The following is a 19,116-nucleotide window of genomic DNA, read 5'->3' on the forward strand; positions in this document are numbered from 1 at the left end:
TTCCATGTAATTTCAATTAAATTACATTGAATTAACGTGGAATAGACCTTGAATTGACGCCTGTGCCGTGGGTAATGTGTACTACTGTCTAAAGCCCTTGGCTAACTGTATGCCAGGTGCAGCTTATATCATCAGGTTAGTTTGACCTCTTGTTCTTTCAATGTCTTGAACCAGGAAATAGACACAGTGTACATTCATTTAAACGGCATTTAAAGGGAAATTACAACCCTCATAATAACTCTTTTAAATGCATGTTCGTTTTCGAAACAACACTCAATCCATCATTACCTTTACAACCAGCACATCACTCAACAAGCAATCAGCCCAACCCACTGAAGTTTACAGCATACATTAACAGGATTGCAGGCTAAGCAGCAGTCAAGCACCGGACGTTTGTGAAGCTTACCTCATTCTGGCTGAGATGGAGAAAGGAAAGAAAGATAATGATGAAAATCTTTACAAATATATACTTTACCTGAGTTCAGTCCAGTATTTGTCCGTTGGCTGAAACAGTTCCTATACGCAGAATCGGGTCATTGCCATGGTCTGCCATTGACAGTAGTGATGCCAGCTCTTGGCAAATGTGGCTAGTGGGGTATACCATCTACAGTTGTCGACCAGGAGAAGTACAGTGCCTTGCGAAAGTATTCGGCCCCCTTGAACTTTGCGACCTTTTGCCACATTTCAGGCTTCAAACATAAAGATATAAAACTGTATTTTTTTGTGAAGGATCAACAACAAGTGGGACACAATCATGAAGTGGAACGACATTTATTGGATATTTCAAACTTTTTTAACAAATCAAAAACTGAAAAATTGGGCGTGCAAAATTATTCAGCCCCTTTACTTTCAGTGCAGCAAACTCTCTCCAGAAGTTCAGTGAGGATCTCTGAATGATCCAATGTTGACCTAAATGACTAATGATGATAAATACAATCCACCTGTGTGTAATCAAGTCTCCGTATAAATGCACCTGCACTGTGATAGTCTCAGAGGTCCGTTAAAAGCGCAGAGAGCATCATGAAGAACAAGGAACACCAGGCAGGTCCGAGATACTGTTGTGAAGAAGTTTAAAGCCGGATTTGGATACAAAAAGATTTCCCAAGCTTTAAACATCCCAAGGAGTACTGTGCAAGCGATAATATTGAAATGGAAGGAGTATCAGACCACTGCAAATCTACCAAGACCTGGCCGTCCCTCTAAACTTTCAGCTCATACAAGGAGAAGACTGATCAGAGATGCAGCCAAGAGGCCCATGATCACTCTGGATGAACTGCAGAGATCTACAGCTGAGGTGGGAGACTCTGTCCATAGGACAACAATCAGTCGTATATTGCACAAATCTGGCCTTTATGGAAGAATGGCAAGAAGAAAGCCATTTCTTAAAGATATCCATAAAAAGTGCCGTTTAAAGTTTGCCACAAGCCACCTGGGAGACACACCAAACATGTGGAAGAAGGTGCTCTGGTCAGATGAAACCAAAATCGAACTTTTTGGCAACAATGCAAAACGTTATGTTTGGTGTAAAAGCAACACAGCTCATCACCCTGAACACACCATACCCACTGTCAAACATGGTGGTGGCAGCATCATGGTTTGGGCCTGCTTTTCTTCAGCAGGGACAGGGAAGATGGTTAAAATTGATGGGAAGATAGATGGAGCCAAATACAGGACCATTCTGGAAGAAGACCTGAGACTGGGACGGAGATTTGTCTTCCAACAAGACAATGATCCAAAACATAAAGCAAAATCTACAATGGAATGGTTCAAAAATAAACATATCCAGGTGTTAGAATGGCCAAGTCAAAGTCCAGACCTGAATCCAATCGAGAATCTGTGGAAAGAACTGAAAACTGCTGTTCACAAATGCTCTCCATCCAACCTCACAGCTCGAGCTGTTTTGCAAGGAGGAATGGGAAAAAATTTCAGTCTCTCGATGTGCAAAACTGATAGAGACATACCCCAAGCGACTTACAGCTGTAATCGCAGCAAAAGGTGGCGCTACAAAGTATTAACTTAAGGGGGCTGAATAATTTTGCACGCCCAATTTTTCAGTTTTTGATTTGTTAAAAAAGTTTGAAATATCCAATAAATGTCCTTCCACTTCATGATTGTGTCCCACTTGTTGTTGATTCTTCACAAAAAAAATACAGTTTTATATCTTTATGTTTGAAGCCTGAAATGTGGCAAAAGGTCGCAAAGTTCAAGGGGGCCGAATAATGTATGCCCGGTTGAGCCTAGGTTACTCTTTACTGAGCTCGTCATTATATTTGGTTGGCCGTCCTGTGAATGGCTTGTGTCCGGAGTGTATGCTTGATGAAACGGTGGAGCATGTGTTGTTGTATTGTTGTAAGTATGTGAAGAGAGGGAAAGATTGATGTGTATGGGTTAATTGAGGTTGGACGGGGTTGGGGAGGTTTGAAAGGGATTTTTGGAATGGGGGAGTGTTTGATGGAAGTTAGTATGGCTTTTTTAAAATTGAACTTAGTAGAAAATAATTAGGGAGATGGATTGAGATGTTTGTGTTAGTTTTCTTTTTATCCTAATGTAATGTGAACCGTGATTGACCACATACTCCAGCACAGTAGGTGGCGGCATGCACCTTTAACATTTCTTTGCATGAAGAAGAAGAAGAAGAAGGAGAAGAAGAAGAAGAAGAAGAAGAAGGAAATGAAGGAGAAGAAGAAGAAGAAGAAGGAGAAGAAGAAGGAAATGAAGAAGGAAAAGAAGAAGGAAAAGAAGGAGAAGAAGCAGAAGAAGGAGAAGAAGGAGAAGAAGAAGAAGAAGAAGAAGAAGAAGAAGAAGAAGAAGAAGAAGAAGAAGGAGAAGAAGGTTATGCAGCAACCACCAGTGCACAAAGATGATCATATGTATAATCATATTCTGACCATTTCAGAATGTTGCCTTTTTATTCTCATGCATATTGCAAATCCCTCAGAAGCCTGTCTCAGTTTGATCATTTTGTTTAGGGATAACTCTAGTTGGGCAAATCGTATATATATACCTGAACAAAACAAGCATTGTTCAGGTTTGCTTGTTAAAAAACAGGATAGCACTAAAAAAGATACACAAACAGGTTCTTATAACTCCGACAATAAAACAGACTTGCGACTAAAGTGTGACCATGCTTTCACAGACCATGCTTTCACAGGCTTTCCTGGTTGATTTACAACTGAACAAAAGCAGTGACAAATCATTTCAGGATGAAAGAAAAAAGAGAAAACAGCTATCCACTGCATTTAAAAATAAACAGTGAATAGAATTACAACTTCATTCAAAAGACAATCACCTTAAGACTGCTTAGACTACAAAAAGGTGTCTCCAAACACATGAAAACAACTGAAAAACAAAATGACCTTATTGCAGTGTCATAGCCCTAACCTACAAAGCAATAAACATTTGGATTGTGTCGACCAGTGTCAATCAGCACTGATACAAATAGCCTACCTTATCAGAAAACTCCAACCACACCAAAAACATTTCTTCAAAACAGCATAGTCACAAAATGGTTACCCTGGCTCAGAAGTAGACTTGCACAGTAACAACACAGCCTTCAGGGACAATGGTAGGGGATGCGATTATCTGGCCCGGGTTGCCCCGGTGGGAGGAGTTTGCACCGGGGGAAAAGTGATTGCATTCGCTTTGGAACCAGGCTGCCTCCCGGGCGTGAACCAGCGGCCACTTTCGTGGCCGATGGCGAAGTTGGCTCACAACAAAGTCACATAGATTAAGCATGTGGAGTAATAGGATTCTGTGTTTTCAGATGCAAAATGTATTGCTTTTGATAAAAAAATATGTAATCTGCCTTCCCAATGAAAACTAGTTAGAGAATTTCAACATACTGTATATTTTATGGAAAAAATATGTTGTATGTTTCTGAACGATTGTTGACAACATGACCGAGTGGTATAGATTACTGTTCGATTTGAGAAGGGCGCTCTTCCCTTATCGCTTTTGCCCATTCATGTCACGGGCTGGTCCATAGACCGCTGCACCACAACTCAGTTTAATCGAACTCCCTCAAACTCTAATCTGGCCAGGTGGGTCTGGGGTGCTTTTATATGTTGTACATGTTCCCCACCAATTAGGGTCCCCTGGGAAACATGGACCAAAACTAAGATACCTCTTACCCTATATGAATGCCTGAGATATTAGGGATTGATGGAAAGTTTTAGGACCACTGGAGGTGTTCATCAATGCTGATGCAGTGTATCTTGTTGTTATTTATGTTATCACCTTAATCTCCCATTGCCTACTATATTATGGAATATTGGATGTTGAAGGTACGGTGTTTCTATTTTAGTTTACTTATAGTTACATCTTTACTAATATGATATTACTCATGTTTATTATTTAAGAGAAAATACATGGGATACTTTTTGATTTAATCATTGTGTGTGTGTGTACACACGCGCACGTACATGTGACGTCACAGCTATTCTGTCACATGATACAGTGCTCACCATGGCGGCTGACAACCTACCATCCGAATTTGATGTTATCATACTCGGGACAGGTAATAAACTATTGTTGGTTTGCCAGTGTGTGTACTTTCAACCTGTTTCTTGATAACTGTCCCCCTGAAATTGGGGAGGGTGCAAGAATATTGTCTAAAGGTTTCATCCAAAACTGTGAAACGGCTGATAGCGTTTGTTGCTAACGCTAGCCGCTTGTTGTTGACGTTAGCAGCTAGCTAGGGAGTTACCTTGCTAATTAGGAGCACGGAATATCTAACATGTATACCTGTACCATTTGAATATAAAACGGCTAGCTAGCTATAGCCTTAGCAATTCGTGTCATTTTCTGAACGCGTAAAAAATATATGTGTGTGTGTGTTATAAGCTCACCATTTCAACATCGATAGCTATAGTAGCTAACTTTGACAACGTCATCAGCTTCCTTGATGGCAACGTCTGTGTGAATGTTAGCTATCAGCTATCTGAATTATTGCTATCTTGTCCATGTTTGATGTGAAGAGCTAGTTAACTAACTTTAACCCCAACAACCAACGTTTGCACATGGTACAAAAGGTAAAATATAGAGCCAAACAGCTAGCATTAGTAAAGGCATCTCTCTAACTTAACTTACTGCTTGCTCTCAGTTGAGAGAAGCATGCACTGTCATTGTGACTAGCCTGGGCTACTGTTGGGTAGCGAACGCTAAATCTATGTTTAGCCAATGAAATGTAGAACTGTTTGTGTCCAACCACCACATACAGTATATTTTCCTATCTACCTGTTTATAAATGCTAACTAGACAATACAGGATATGAAATGTAAGATGTCATTATCAGGTTCTTCAGAATAGAAATTGCTTGATCAAATGTTCAGACAAAGATGAGTCTAATGTGATGCTATCTTACACATTCTGCACCTAGCTAATTGTAATTCTACATAATTATTTTGTAACTAAAACGTCTAAATGCGTATTTCTCAAATCCTTAACACACCCATGACTGTTTCAGGGTTGGATATTTTACTTTCTAAATGTAATCCGTTAGGCCTACAGTTACCAGTTATCTGTCCAAAATTGTAATCAGTAATGTAACTTTTTGATTGACCAAACTCTGTAACGTAATCTGATTACTTTGTTACTTTTTGATAATTTTCTCTTTAAGACGTCTGCATGCTTCCCATCATATATTATGTTTTTTCCTCTGTTAATGCACACACACAAAAAAATATTGAGGCAAGCCAAAGTTTGGTAGCTGAAGTCTTTACCCCTTGGTCAACAGTATGGATTCTTCAATTAAGTGTTTGTTGTCATTCAATGAGAGACTCATTGAAACTCATTTTCATGCAAATTGTTTCACTTGAGAAATACTACCCCACACCTCATGGTTATCTAAGATTAATTTGTACTATTTTGAGGAAATGTATACTGGCTACGGCATCTCAAGAGGGACACTATTGCCGCTTTTTTCTTGTTTTCCAAGCACCGGTCTTTTAAGGGAGTATGCAAGGCACAGACTTGCACTTCACCTAGCGGAGTTCTGTTAGGAGCAAACAGCTTGATGTGCAGATGACATTAAAAGAAGACAAAAATGATCTAACAAACGCATTTGTTGTGTCATCATGGTCTCTGGCTTGTGGACAGACTCACTCAGGTGGAACATACTTACAGCTTCTTTTTAATGCTGAATTGAATGTAATTGAGTAAACAGAAAGGTGTCATAGTGTATTTTTCTCAAACATCCTTTCTAAAATTAAAAGTAATCCGAAAAGTAATCATCTAGTTTTTCAAAGGTATCTGTAATCCAATTACAATATGTTTTGCTGGTTACGTAACTAATTAGTTAGTTTTTTTGTAATCAGATTACATGTCACCGATTACATGTAATCAATTGTAATTACCACTGTAATTCACTATAGGCCAGTTGGCCTACTCTTTGATGAATCCACAGCACTGGTTTCATTCAATGTTCTGGCAAGACAATGCAATGGTTTGTCTTCATTCAGAATGATGACCTGGGCTTACCAATAAGAATCTAGCCCCAATAATAGCACAGGAAAGGATACAGGTGCTCTAATTCATTATGTTCAGAAATCAGTCCATGCACAGACCTGGTTCAAGGCACAGAACTGATGCCAGCAGGGGATCCACTGTAGGAGCTCACCAGTGCTGGGATTCGCTATGCAATGGAGGAGGAAAATAAATATTAAAAATGACAGCTCAGATGCCTATTGCTATAATTCAGCACTATGATTGATGGTGTGCAAATTGAATATCTCTGGCCCACTTCTGGTTTTGCTGGTGCAAAACTTCAAGCCAGCTGGTCCCCATACTGTGGGTGACAACACTGCACTGATGACCCAGTCTATTTCTGTGCAGGCAGTGTTCTGTGTCAAGGTTGGTCAGACAAGCATTTTTTCCCCCAGGTTCCCCAGCCTCTGTCTTTGTGTTGGGTCTGTGTGCAATAGGTGGCCGTGGACAAGGAACAGTTGTTTATGAATATAGTGGCCCCCTAATGACACCTGTTTTCCATCTGCTGGCCCTTCACCTGTGTGAGGCAGGGTGTTCCTGTTGGTTGCACCCCGTCAGTCCCCTGTTCACACACCTCTGACGCTCACCAGGGGGTGACACAGGGGACCTCTGGTCTACGTGGCTAGTTCTCTTTTGGACATCTGCGAGTTTGATGTATGAAAGTCTCTTAAAGGGGGTCTAGCCAATTGTAGGCCTAATTATCTGCTTTACAAATATTTTGTCAATTTGTTTTTGTAATTTAAACAATTTGACCTTGAAATAATTTTCATCAGCATAGCACCCCTGGGCCATTGCAGATCTTTTGTCCAGTCGTTAGATTAATATCCCTTAAATAGCCTACGTTTGACATTTTATTCGCTTAACATACGCCCATATCCAGACTAGTGAGTGTATCCACAGTAGTGAGTGCATACGTTTTCTGACTTTTTTTGTTGTTGCACTGGTCCTCCGTGGGAATCGAACCCACAAGCCTGGCGTTGCAAGCGCCATTCTCTACCAACTGAGCCACACGGGACCTTTATTTTGAAATGTTCGACAACAGCCAAGTGAGCTAGATGGGAGGTAGCAAGTCAGCACAGGTAAAACCTACAAGGACGTTCTACAAGCTAGCCTAAGTGGAATGGTATCATGGCAAATCGATTGTGTTCCCGGGACAGCAGTGACAGAGATTCACAATTATTCCCGTTCTCATAGTGGAACTGGTCTTGTGCAGAGTCTTAATAGAGAGGCAATAAAGCAAACGGAGCCGGCATCTTGCTGAGCCGTTCCCTGCTGTTGTGTTAATGTAACTATCCATCTTGGTAGGACCTCCAGTCACTGCCATGAAGGGCCTCCATTAGCAGGACATGTGATTATGGAACTGAGCCAACAATCTCCAGCTTTACTAGTTGACACATCTCTGACTTGCACTTAGACTTCTTGCTTTGTCGTCAGGTTTAAAACGACAACAAATTGTCTGGTAAAATAACGCACGAGTTGATTTTTGACACCCACAATCTCAGATTGTTCTGAAATCGTTTGTTGTTAGAAACCGATAAGTTTAGCATTCCTGCAGCATTATTTTGTTTGAAAAAATGTGATCTCTGAGAAATTAAGCTAATTGAATGCACCCAAATTGCGTTTTTTTTTAATAGGATTCATAAAAAATGTAATAATTATAGTACCTAACATCTGATTTGTACCAAACTTTTTTTCTAACTATGAGTATGACATGAGGAATCCAAAGAAAGGGTTGTCTTTTGACCATGGACCCCCTACCACAATTCCACCCCAACAACGAGTATGTAGTATCAGTTCTCTGTCTTGACAAGTAGTATGGAACTGCGGCTCAAATGATTGTTAATCCTATGTAATGAATTTTGTGACTTTATTTTTCCCGTTCATAGACATTACATCCTGATAGTACCAGGTTCCGACCACTAGATGGTAAAAGTTTGAAGAATGATCAATGCTAAAGGGATAGTTCACCCAAAATACAAAATAACATTGGTTTCCAGTTTGAGTTATGACAGCAATCCATGCTTTGGTTTTGTTGGGCACTGTTTCTAATGCTAACTTTTTAGCATTTGTGTCACAAAATGGAAATCAAATTATAAAAAGATTTCACCTTTTTATTTTCGGCCTGGCAGGCTAATGTGTTTCGGCATTTATGCCTTCACCAGAGCATCTAGCATTGGATTGCATTGGATTTGTGCCACAAATGCTAAAAAGTTAGCATTTGAAACTAGGGGTGTGACAAAAAAAAACAAGACGCAAATTCACAATTCAGATATGGTGCTGCGTACAACCGCTAGGGGTCAGTGTAGTTCAATCTACAGCAGTCCTGGCTACTTACCAGACAGCGCTCACTTTATTGCTGTTTCCCCACCCACTCAACAACAATGGTATTAATGCAGTTTTAGGTTCTCTGTTGTGTTCCTCTCCTTTTATGTTTTCAGTTGTCAGTACATGGGACTTCATGTCCCACTTCTCATCAATGTGATCGCTTGTTGCAGTGATGTACCACAGTGTGTTCATAGACGTCTACAATCTGTTGTCACGTGTGGTGTTTGAGCGCTCGTACTTTGTACTTGCAGAGCAATCATTGTACAATTTCTCCATCAGGGCCATCACGTTTTTTCTTCTGGTTCCAGATATGCCATTAGGGTATTGAAACTGGCATCCTCTACAATTGACAATGGCTGCATATCAACTGCAATCATTTCTGTAATAAGTGCTGTGATTTTTCTCCCTGTGTCCTTTATCGCACTGCTGCCAGCAACGTGTTGGGTCTCACGGTGCCTCCCTTTCAGCATTGCACCTGTACTGCCACTGTAGCTCAGTTCCACCTAGCAAATTGGGGGGTTCTTAAGAAAATAATCACCTAATAGCAGGAACAGCACCATCTAGTGGTCAGAACCTGGTTATATCAGGATGATAGGATGGGACATAAATGAGACAGAAGCTGTTGGGTTTATCTGAACAGGGGGGGGGGGGGGGGGGGGGGGGGACTATAACAAATTTACTGAGAATACATTGCATAGGATGAAGAAACAATACTTCCGAGCCGCAGCACCATACTACTTGTCAGACATAGAAAACTGAAACTATATTCTGGTCGTTGGGGTGGGATTGGCATGGTGTGTGGGGGGATCCGTGGGTAGCTTCTGACCACTTCTTTGGATTCCTCATGTCTTACTCATTGTTAAAAAAAAAAGTTTGGTCCAAATCAGATGTTGGGTGCTAAAATTATTGAATATTATATGAATCCTATACATTTAAAATGGCCAATTTGGGATGCAATCAATTAGCTTAATTTGTCAGAGATCAAATGATATTTCAGCAAAATAATGTTTCCGGGAATGCTTATCTTAATTTCAGAGCAATCTGAGATGGTGAGTGTCATAGTTTGTAGAAATTACACGGAACGTCCCAAACACAAAACACAATGGCGATTCAAGTCACTGGGTCATCATCTTCTTGTATTGTAAGCTAGATGTTAAAACAAGATGGGCCTACCGCACAGGGTAAGAAAGTCTATCAACTATGAAGACTTCACAGTTAAGACTGAATAGAATGGCCGGATTTCATTTTAATCCCATTTTAACGGTGTGCGTGCATGTGTGTGTGCGTATACGAGTGACAAGAGAAGAGGATGTGACGGGGTGGTGTTGACTGAAGTGCCTTCCCATCCTGCTCTGTCTGCTGAGGGCTTGCTAGTTTCTTTTTGCCTTCCCAAGCGCTCTCAGCCCGACTATAAATAACACGTCAAATGACTTTCAAGGTGGAGAGAGAATCCATTTTGGAATGTTCTCTGAAATGAAGAGTGATTTATGATTACATACAATTCCTGCTGAAAGCATTTTGGCTTTGCTCGGTCATCAAAGTCCTGCCGGCCCCCTATCTATTATTTATCGTGAGGCCTGTCTGTGTGGCATCAGTGCTTTATGGCAGGTAATGTTTGTCTTTAGCAAACATGATGTGGAAAAATCAATACCGGACCCGATAAATGGCATTAAAAGATGGCATCGGAGGTTATTTACAGTTTTTAAAAACATCTCAAGAATGGCCTGGTGGTTAGAGATACAACTATGTCGTTTTTTTTTAACGCGGTGTAGTTCATTGAGAGAGTGTATTTTATACTTAAGTGTCCACTTAAATCTTTCTTTGTGCTGTCCCAACATTGATACGATTGGACACTGGCTACCTATACTTCATGTTCTTGCATAATCCTCGGTGATGCTTGCAGCTGTGTTCATCTTTGGCAGCCTATATGCCTAATGTCGAAATGGTGAGGACACAAATGGACAGAGTAGCATATGTGGAATGAGAGCGTACAGTGCCAAGGTGAAACTGCATAAGCCTCTGGCTTTCCGTTGTGACTGAGAGATGCTCTCTGTTAAATGACACAGGGAGAGGTTTGGAAGTGGCGGCATGTACATGAGAATAAATCACTTTCCCATTGTGTGTGCGAGATGGGACAGTGCAAGGCCAGATGAGAAAGAAGAGCGATGGAGAGACCAGGATGCCTTGGTGGCTTAATGGAGTTGTTTTCTGGGCTCTAACTGTGGCACTGCCTCTCAATCTCGCTTACCCTAACCCCTATCTCTGTGGTGTGACTCCTCTGCCCTGGCCCTTTTTACCTTTTTGTCTTCTCCAGGAAACGGAAACCTCCGGAATGAATTAGGATCTTTCTCTCGGCTAAATGAATACCAGGTGGATTTTTTTTTCTTCTTGATGTGCTCTTCATGACAGAGGATAGCGCTTTCTTTCCCCTCGGGGCAGGAGCCATTTGTGCCGTGGAAAATGTAGTGCTATTCAAATGGAACTCTTCATTTTATTTGATGCCTATTGTTCATGAACCTTGTTCAACTGCCAACACCACTAGCACTCCAAATGCCCTAAGAGTCTCACTCTAGACATTTCTTTCCCATTTGACAATAGAATAAGCAATACACTAAAATAAATACTCATCACTTCCCGATTCAGCAGGCAGGTTGAAAAAAATATATATCTTAAATGAAATTTAAACTATTCCATTCAGACAAAAGCCACGTGGAAATAATGGGTTGAATGGCTTCGTCTTGGGCTTGACAATGTGTCTCCTGTCTCTGTTCCTTTTCAGGCCTGTCTGAGTCTGTTATTGCAGCGGCATGCTCCCGTGTTGGACAGAGGGTCTTGCACGTTGACAGGTGAGTCTGAGGGGGGTGAGGTGGGTGGGTAATGGTATGTTGGATTGCACTGGGGTGAGATGGTGCTCTGGTTAGGCGTTCATTCTGTGTGATTATTTTAGATACATATTCCAAAATAGCCTATTTTTTAAAAAGTACATTCTGGGGTGAATATTTTGTCAAATTGGTTCATTTTAAAGTTACTGGTGCATGATTGTGTATAAGGCATGAACCAAGACATGACTTCAATTCTTGCTTGCAATGTATGCTCCATCCTACAGGAGAAACTACTATGCTGGAAACTGGGCCAGTTTCACATTCAATGGACTGCTGTCCTGGATCGAGGAGTACAAAGTGAGTTTAGCTGTGTTTGCTATTATCTTTTGAAATGTAGCACATCATCACAAAGCATCACATTAACTGATTCAACCAATGTGACTAACTGGAGGTGTGAATATAAAATGGTCCGCCTGCTCTGACCTTTTTTTAAAGAAGATAATGTGTTAACTGTGATCGTCCTGAGGGTTCTTGTGAGAGGCCTGGGTAATGGCTTCACGTTGGCCCTACAGGCCGTGCGCGTGCAATATATTGTGTGCCCATTTGGATGTCACACATTTTCTGTAGCTCTGGCCTGTCTCCTGTGTCAGCAGGCTGGCCAGAGTGAGGAGGCTATACGGGAGGACTGGAAGGAGAAGCTGGAGGAGGGAGAGGAGGCCCTGGCGCTCAGCTCTATGGACACATCCATCTCCAACCTGGAAGTATTCTGCTACGCCAGGTACCACTGAAGACAACCGGTCCAAACCCACACACAGGGGACAAACCTCTGCCCCACCTCTCCATTATTCTCATTTTCAAACAGTCTCCTTGATGAGGGCTTCATTTAGAATAAAGCACTACAGAAAACTCTACAGGAATTAGCTTACACGGCACTGCCAATGGCCATTTATAGTTTTGTTTCGACACCTACACACCTGTTTAATGTCCTACTAACCTGCTTTGTGTTGTTGGCAGTGAGGAACCTGAGGAGGAGGAGGTGAATGAGGCTGCGGCTGCAGCCTGGTCCGTCCCTCAAACACCAGACTCAGAGGGGGAGGTAGAGAGGTGTCTGCTCGAGAGCAGTTCTGTGGAGGAGGAAGAGCCAGTGGTGGCCGGTGATGAGGCGTCTCCAGCCTCTAGACCTGATGCTGGGGCAGAGCAGACCCAACCGGAGGGGCAGGAGAGAGAGATGCCCAGCCAGACAGAGGAGACTCAGGGGGAGGCGCAGCAGGCCAGCCCCTCTCCAGCTGAGAGGCAACCAGAGCCCAAGAAAAAGATCACCTATACCAAGATTGTTAAGGAGGGACGGAGGTTCAACATTGACCTTGTGTCTAAGGTTGGTACAGTATATTGAGGTGTTAAAAGATTTGAGGGGCAATGCTCCAAATGAACACATTGTTCTGTGTAAGTGTATTTGTCCCTGTAACCTAATGTTTAATTGACTTTAAGGCTAGACCATTTTAAATGATGCAGCTAAATGCATTCTGTTGCTTATTTGTTCAATTGTGACCGTCCCCAGCTTATGTTCTCTCGTGGCTCACTGGTGGACCTCCTCATCAAGTCCAACGTCAGCCGATACGCAGAGTTTAAAAACGTTACCCGCATCCTCACCTACCGTAACGGGAAGGTGGAACAGGTAGAGAACACACACACACACACAGATGCAGAACTGTGATGTAAGATCTGTCAGATTTAAGTGACTTTCCGATTAATGTCAGATTAATGCTGTGGCACAAACAGCTTTTTAATCTCTGCTGAACAACATTTTTACATTATCTTCAATGTGTTTACGTTTGATTTACTGAGTGGTGGTTATGACCATCGGTTTTTAATTTGAGTACTTCAATCACTCTGCTCAAGATAGCTGTCCCATGTTTGACCCCACACACTCTCACCCCCCCCCCCCCTCCTCCCCCCCCGCCTTTTTTATTTTTTACGCCTCCCTCACAATTACTTTCTCTCTCCCTCTCTTTCTCTCCCCCTCCCTCCCTGGCTGTCTGCAGGTGCCCTGCTCCAGGGCTGATGTTTTTGGCAGCAAGCAGCTGACAGTGGTGGAGAAAAGGATGCTGATGAAGTTCCTCACCTTTTGCCTGGACTTTGAGCAGCACCCAGAGGAATACCAGGGTAGGAACCCCTCTCCCCTACCCCTGGTGATTTTTCTCCAGTCCTCTACCCCCAATGTTCTCTCCCTATCCCAGTCCTTTACCCCTGGTACTCTCTTTTCAGCGCTCTCTCTCCCTATCTCAGTCCTCTATCCCTCACTCCTCTACTTTCTCAGAATGGCGCTACTATGGATAGCAGCCGTTTTACAGGCTCCGGTCCAAATCTACTTTTGCGTTGATCTGAACTGTTTTTTTGTACATAATGTTTCCGCCATTGTTTCCTATGACCGGAAATTGATTCTGGACATCAGAACACCAGTCACTAACCACGATTTGGATGAAGATTACTACTTCAAAGAGTTGGAGGCGCAGGACTTACTGCTCACCCCGGACCAGGCCACAGTCATCGAGACTCTAAAAAGGTGGCGTAAGAGAGGCTGACGTGCGGGCACCCTGACGAAACTAAGTCGACGAGTACATAAACCGCCTCCACCCTCCGTTCTATTGGTGAATGTACAATCACTGGAGAATAAACTGGATATGCGCCATTCGAGATTATCATATCAACGTGACCTGAAGAACCTTAATATCCTATGTTTCTCGGAGTGGTGACTGAACAAGGACATGAATAATATGCATCTAGCAGATTTTTCTTTTCGTCTGGAGGACAGAATGGCATCGTCGGGTGAACTCAAGGGGAGAGGTGTGTCTCTCTTTGGAGGACGTTTTAAGGTTCTGAGTCGCATGATAAACTGTAGACGATATTATTTACCAAAAAAGTTTTAAATCCATCATACCTAATTTCTACCAGCATGTCAGCTGAGGTGAAAAAAACCTCTAGATTGCCTTTACTCCACGGATAGAAACACATATAAAGCTCTCTCTCGCCCTCCATTTGACAAATCTGACCATAATGCTATCCTCCTCATTCCTGCTTACAAGCAAAAACTCAAACAGGAAGTACCAGTGACGCGCTCAATACAGAAGTGGTCCGATGAATCTGATGCTCAGCTACAGGACTGTTTCGCTAGCGCAGACTGGAATATGTTCTGGGATTAATCCGATAACATTGAGTAGTTTACCACATCAGTCATCAACTTCATTAATAAGTGCATCGACGATGTCATCCCCACGGTGACCGTATGTACATATCCCAACCAGAAGTCATGGACTACAGGCAACATCCGAACTGCGCTAAAGGGGAGAGCTGCCGCTTTCAAGGAGCGGGACACTAATCTGGACGCTTATAAGAGATCCTGTTATGTCCTCCAATGAACCATCAAACAGGCAAAGCATCAATACAGAACTAGGATCGAATCATACTACACCGGCTCTGACGCTCGTTGGATGTGGCAGGGCTTGCAAACTATCACGGATTATAAAGGGAAATCCAGCCGCAAACTGCCCAGAGACGCAAGTCTACCAGAGGAGCTAAATGCCTTCTAAGCTCCCTTCTAGGCAAGAAACAATGAACCATGCATGAGAGTACCAGCTGTTCCGGACAACTGTGTGATCACGCTCTCCGTAGCCGACGGGAGTACGATTTTTAAACACATTAACATTCACACAGGGCCAGATGGATTACCAGGATGCGTACTCTGAGCATGAGATGACCAGCTGGCAAGTGTCTTCACTGACATTTTCAACCTCTCCCTGACCCAGTCAGTAATACCAACATGTTTCAAGCAGACTACCATAGTCCCTGTGCCCAAGAACGCCAAGGTAACCTGTCTAAATGACTATTGCCACCTTGGCACTCACATCTGTAGCCATGAAATGCTTTGAAAGGCTGGTCTCAACACCATCATCCCAGACACCAAGGACCCACTCCAATTTTCATACTACCCCAACAGATGACGCAATCTCTATTTCACTCCAAACTGCCCTTTCCCACCTGGACAAGAGAAACACCTATGTGAGAATGCTGTTCATTGACTAAAGCTAAGGTAAGTTCCCTGGGACTGAACACCTCCCTCTGCAACTGGATCCTGTACTTTATGATGGGCTACCCCAGATCGTGAGGGTAGACAAACGCATCTGTCATGCTGACCCTCAACACGGGGGCCCCTCAGGGGTGCGTGCTTAGTCACCTCCTGTAATCCCTGTTTACCCATGACTGAGAGGCTGCGCACGACTCCAACAACATCATTAAGTTTACCGACGACACAATGGTGGTAGGCCTGACCACCGGTGATGAATAGACCTGGCAGTGTGATGCCAGGACAACAACCTCTCCCTCAACAAGACAAAGGAGATGATTGTGGACTACAGGAAACAGAGGGCCGAGCACGCCCCATTCACCTCGGGGCTGTGGTGGAGCGGGTCGAGAGCTTCAAGTTCCTCTGTGTCCACATCACTAAGGATCTATCATGGTCCACACACCAACAAAGTCGTTAAGAGGGCACAACAACCCCTCTTCTCCAGGAGGCTGAAAAGATTTGGCATGGGTCTTCAGATCCTCAAAATGTTCTACAGCTGCACCATTGAGAGCATCTTGACAGGCTTGCATCACTGCTTGGTATATGGCAACTGCTTGTCATCCGATTGCAAAAACTACAGAGGTACTGGGCCATACGCACTACCATCACTGAGGCCAAGCTCCCTGCAATTCAGGACCTCTATACCAGGCGGTGTCAGATGAAGGCCTTAGAAATTGTCAGACTCCAGCCACTCAATTCATAGACGGTTTTCTCTGCAACCGTACAGCAAGCCGTACCAATGCACCAAGTCTGGAACCAACAGGATCAGCTTCTACCCCCAAGCCATAAGACTGCAAAATAGTTAGTCCGGGTAGCTATTTGGCTATCTGCATTCACCCTTTTTGCACAAATGTCTTTTACCCATCACATACGCTGCTGCTACTGTTTATCTGCCACTTTATTCCTAGTTTCTAGTTTCTACCTGTATCTACCTCAGTTACCTCGTATCCCTTGCAAATCAACTCTGTACTGGTACCCCGTGTGTATAGTCAAGTTATCATTACTCGTTGTGTGTTTATTGTTACTTTTATTACGTGTTTTTGTTTTCTACACTGAACAAAAATATCAACGCAACAATTTCAATGATTTTACAGAGTTACAGTTCATATGAGGAAATCAGTCAATTGAAATAAATTAGATCCTAATCTATGGATTCGACATGACTGGGAACAGAAATATGAAGATGTTGGTCACAGATATCTTAAAAATAATAATAGGTAGGGGGCATTATTCAGAAAACCAGTCAGTATCAGGTGTGACCACCATTTGCCTCATGCAGCGCGACACATCTTCTCATAGTTGATCAGGCTGTTGATTGTGGAATGCTGTCCCACTCGTCTTCAATAGCAGTGCGAAGTTGCAGGATATTGGTGGGAACTGGAACACGCTGTCGTACATGTTGATCCAATCCAGAGAATCCCAAACATGCTCAATGAGTGACATGTCTGGTGATTCCAAGAATTGTCTAGGTATCCTTGCGACGTGGGGCTGTGCATTATTATGCTGAAACATGAGGTGATGGTGGCGGATGAATGGCACACCAATGGGCCACGGGGTCTTGTCAGGGTATCTCTGTGCATTCAAATTGCCATCGATACAATGCAATTGTGTTCGTTGTCCGTAGCTTATGCCTGCCCATACCATAACCCCACCACCACCATGGGGCACTCTGTTCAAAACGTTGACATCAGCAAACCGCTCGTCCACACAACGCCATACATGCTGTCTGCCATCTGCCCGGTATAGTTGAAACCGAGATGAATCTGTGAAGAGCACACTTCTCCATGGTGCCAGTGGCCATCGGAAGTGAACATTTTCCCGCTGAAGTCGGTTACGTCACCGAACTGCAGTCAGGTCAAGACCCTGGTGAGAACAAAGAGCATGCAGATGAGCTTCCCTGGAACAGTTTCTGACAGTTTGTGCAGAAATGATTTGGTTGTGCAAACCCATCAGCTGTCTGGGTGGCTGGTCTCAGACGATCCCGCAGGTGAAAAAGCCGGATGTGGAGGTCCTGGGCTGCCGCGATTACACGTGGTCTATGGTCGGTTGGACGTACTGCCAAATTCTTTAAAATGACATTGTAGGTGGCTTGTGCTAGAGAAATTAACATTCAATTATCTGGCAACAGCTCTGGTGGACATTCCTGCAGTCAGTATGCCAATTGCACGCTCCCTCAACTTGAGACATATGTGGCATTGTGTTGTGTAACAAAACTGCACATTTTAGAATAGCCTTTTATTGTCCGCAGCACAATGTGATGATCATGCCGTTTTAATCAGCTTCTTGATATGCCACACTTCAGGTGCATGTATTATCTTGGCGAAGGAGAAGTGCTCACGAACAGCGACATAATCTCATTTTTGCCCAACATATGAGAGAAATAAGCTTTTTTTGTGTATGGACAACCTCTGGGATCTTTTATTTCAGCTCATGAAACATGGGACTAAGATGTTACATGTTGCGTTTATATTTTTGTTCAGTGTAGAACCTTTTTATTTTCTTTCTCTCTGCATTGTTAAGGGCCTGTAAGTAAGCATTTCACTTACGTAACTCTAAACCTGTCGTTTATGAAGCATGTGACAAATAACATTTGGTTTGATGAATTTATCTCTCTCCATCTTAGGCCTCTCCCTCACTCCTACCTTCTCTCCTCTCCAGACTTCTCGGAGCATTCCTTCTGGGACTTCCTGCAGACCAAGAAGCTGACGGAGAACCTGCAGCATTTCATCCTTCACTCCATTGCCATGGTGATCCCGGAGGTGGGCACGGTGGAAGGCCTGAGAGCCACGCAGCACTTCCTGCGTTGTCTGGGGCGCTACGGCAACACACCTTTCCTGTTCCCCCTCTACGGCCTGGGGGAGATCCCTCAGTGCTTCTGCAGGTCAGTGGTTCCTCATGTCTGGGTTTACCTCACACCACTGGTTCGTTGATGATGAGTCTATCCTACTGTGCATAACAAAATGTCCACACGACTATAAAGTCACTGAATTCCAACTATGTGTTTGGATTGGGGGCCAGACCTATTTTGACAGGGTACTAGAGATGGGAGGTGATCTTTGTGATTAGGGGGATGGCGATGAGACCTGGGTTTGTGCTCTGACTTCGAGGCTCTCTGCTCCGCTGGGCTCTCTGGATGGCAGCTTTTAGCACTGCAGGTCTTCAGGGAGCTCTCCTGTGAAACTGTAGCACTTAGAGCCGAGTGAGCTTCAGGATGTGTCCCCCACGGCTGCTGCTCATACTGGGCCATGGCGGCTCACAGCCAGGCAATGGGAGAACAGCTCCCCAATGGCCATGGATGCAGCTGGATATAGCCTAGCCTTGAACACTTGTCTCGGGGTTATGCATATGACGGCCTGCCTGCCTGCC

The 19,116-nt window shown here is 43.4% G+C and overlaps 1 protein-coding gene across 2 annotated transcripts in view; it reads left to right on the plus strand.

Annotated features, from left to right (window-relative positions):
• Positions 1-4,399: 4,399 nt before the first annotated feature.
• Positions 4,400-19,116, plus strand: part of chm (CHM Rab escort protein) — a 35,287-nt gene continuing 20,570 nt past the window's right edge. The window contains exons 1-8 of one of the 2 annotated variants that reach the window (XM_036933288.2): positions 4,400-4,516; positions 11,588-11,654; positions 11,915-11,987; positions 12,281-12,408; positions 12,645-13,005; positions 13,189-13,305; positions 13,673-13,793; positions 18,409-18,631. In XM_036933288.2, the coding sequence (XP_036789183.2) occupies positions 4,465-4,516; positions 11,588-11,654; positions 11,915-11,987; positions 12,281-12,408; positions 12,645-13,005; positions 13,189-13,305; positions 13,673-13,793; positions 18,409-18,631 (1,142 nt within the window). In that variant the 5' untranslated portion in view covers positions 4,400-4,464. The remainder of the gene's footprint in view (positions 4,517-11,587; positions 11,655-11,914; positions 11,988-12,280; positions 12,409-12,644; positions 13,006-13,188; positions 13,306-13,672; positions 13,794-18,408; positions 18,632-19,116) is intronic. The other variant, XM_036933289.2, reaches the window with a different exon arrangement.

This window comes from Oncorhynchus mykiss, chromosome 10 (genome assembly GCF_057628025.1).
Source record: "Oncorhynchus mykiss isolate SJ-2025 chromosome 10, ASM5762802v1, whole genome shotgun sequence".
Classification (NCBI taxonomy): Eukaryota; Metazoa; Chordata; class Actinopteri; order Salmoniformes; family Salmonidae; genus Oncorhynchus; species Oncorhynchus mykiss.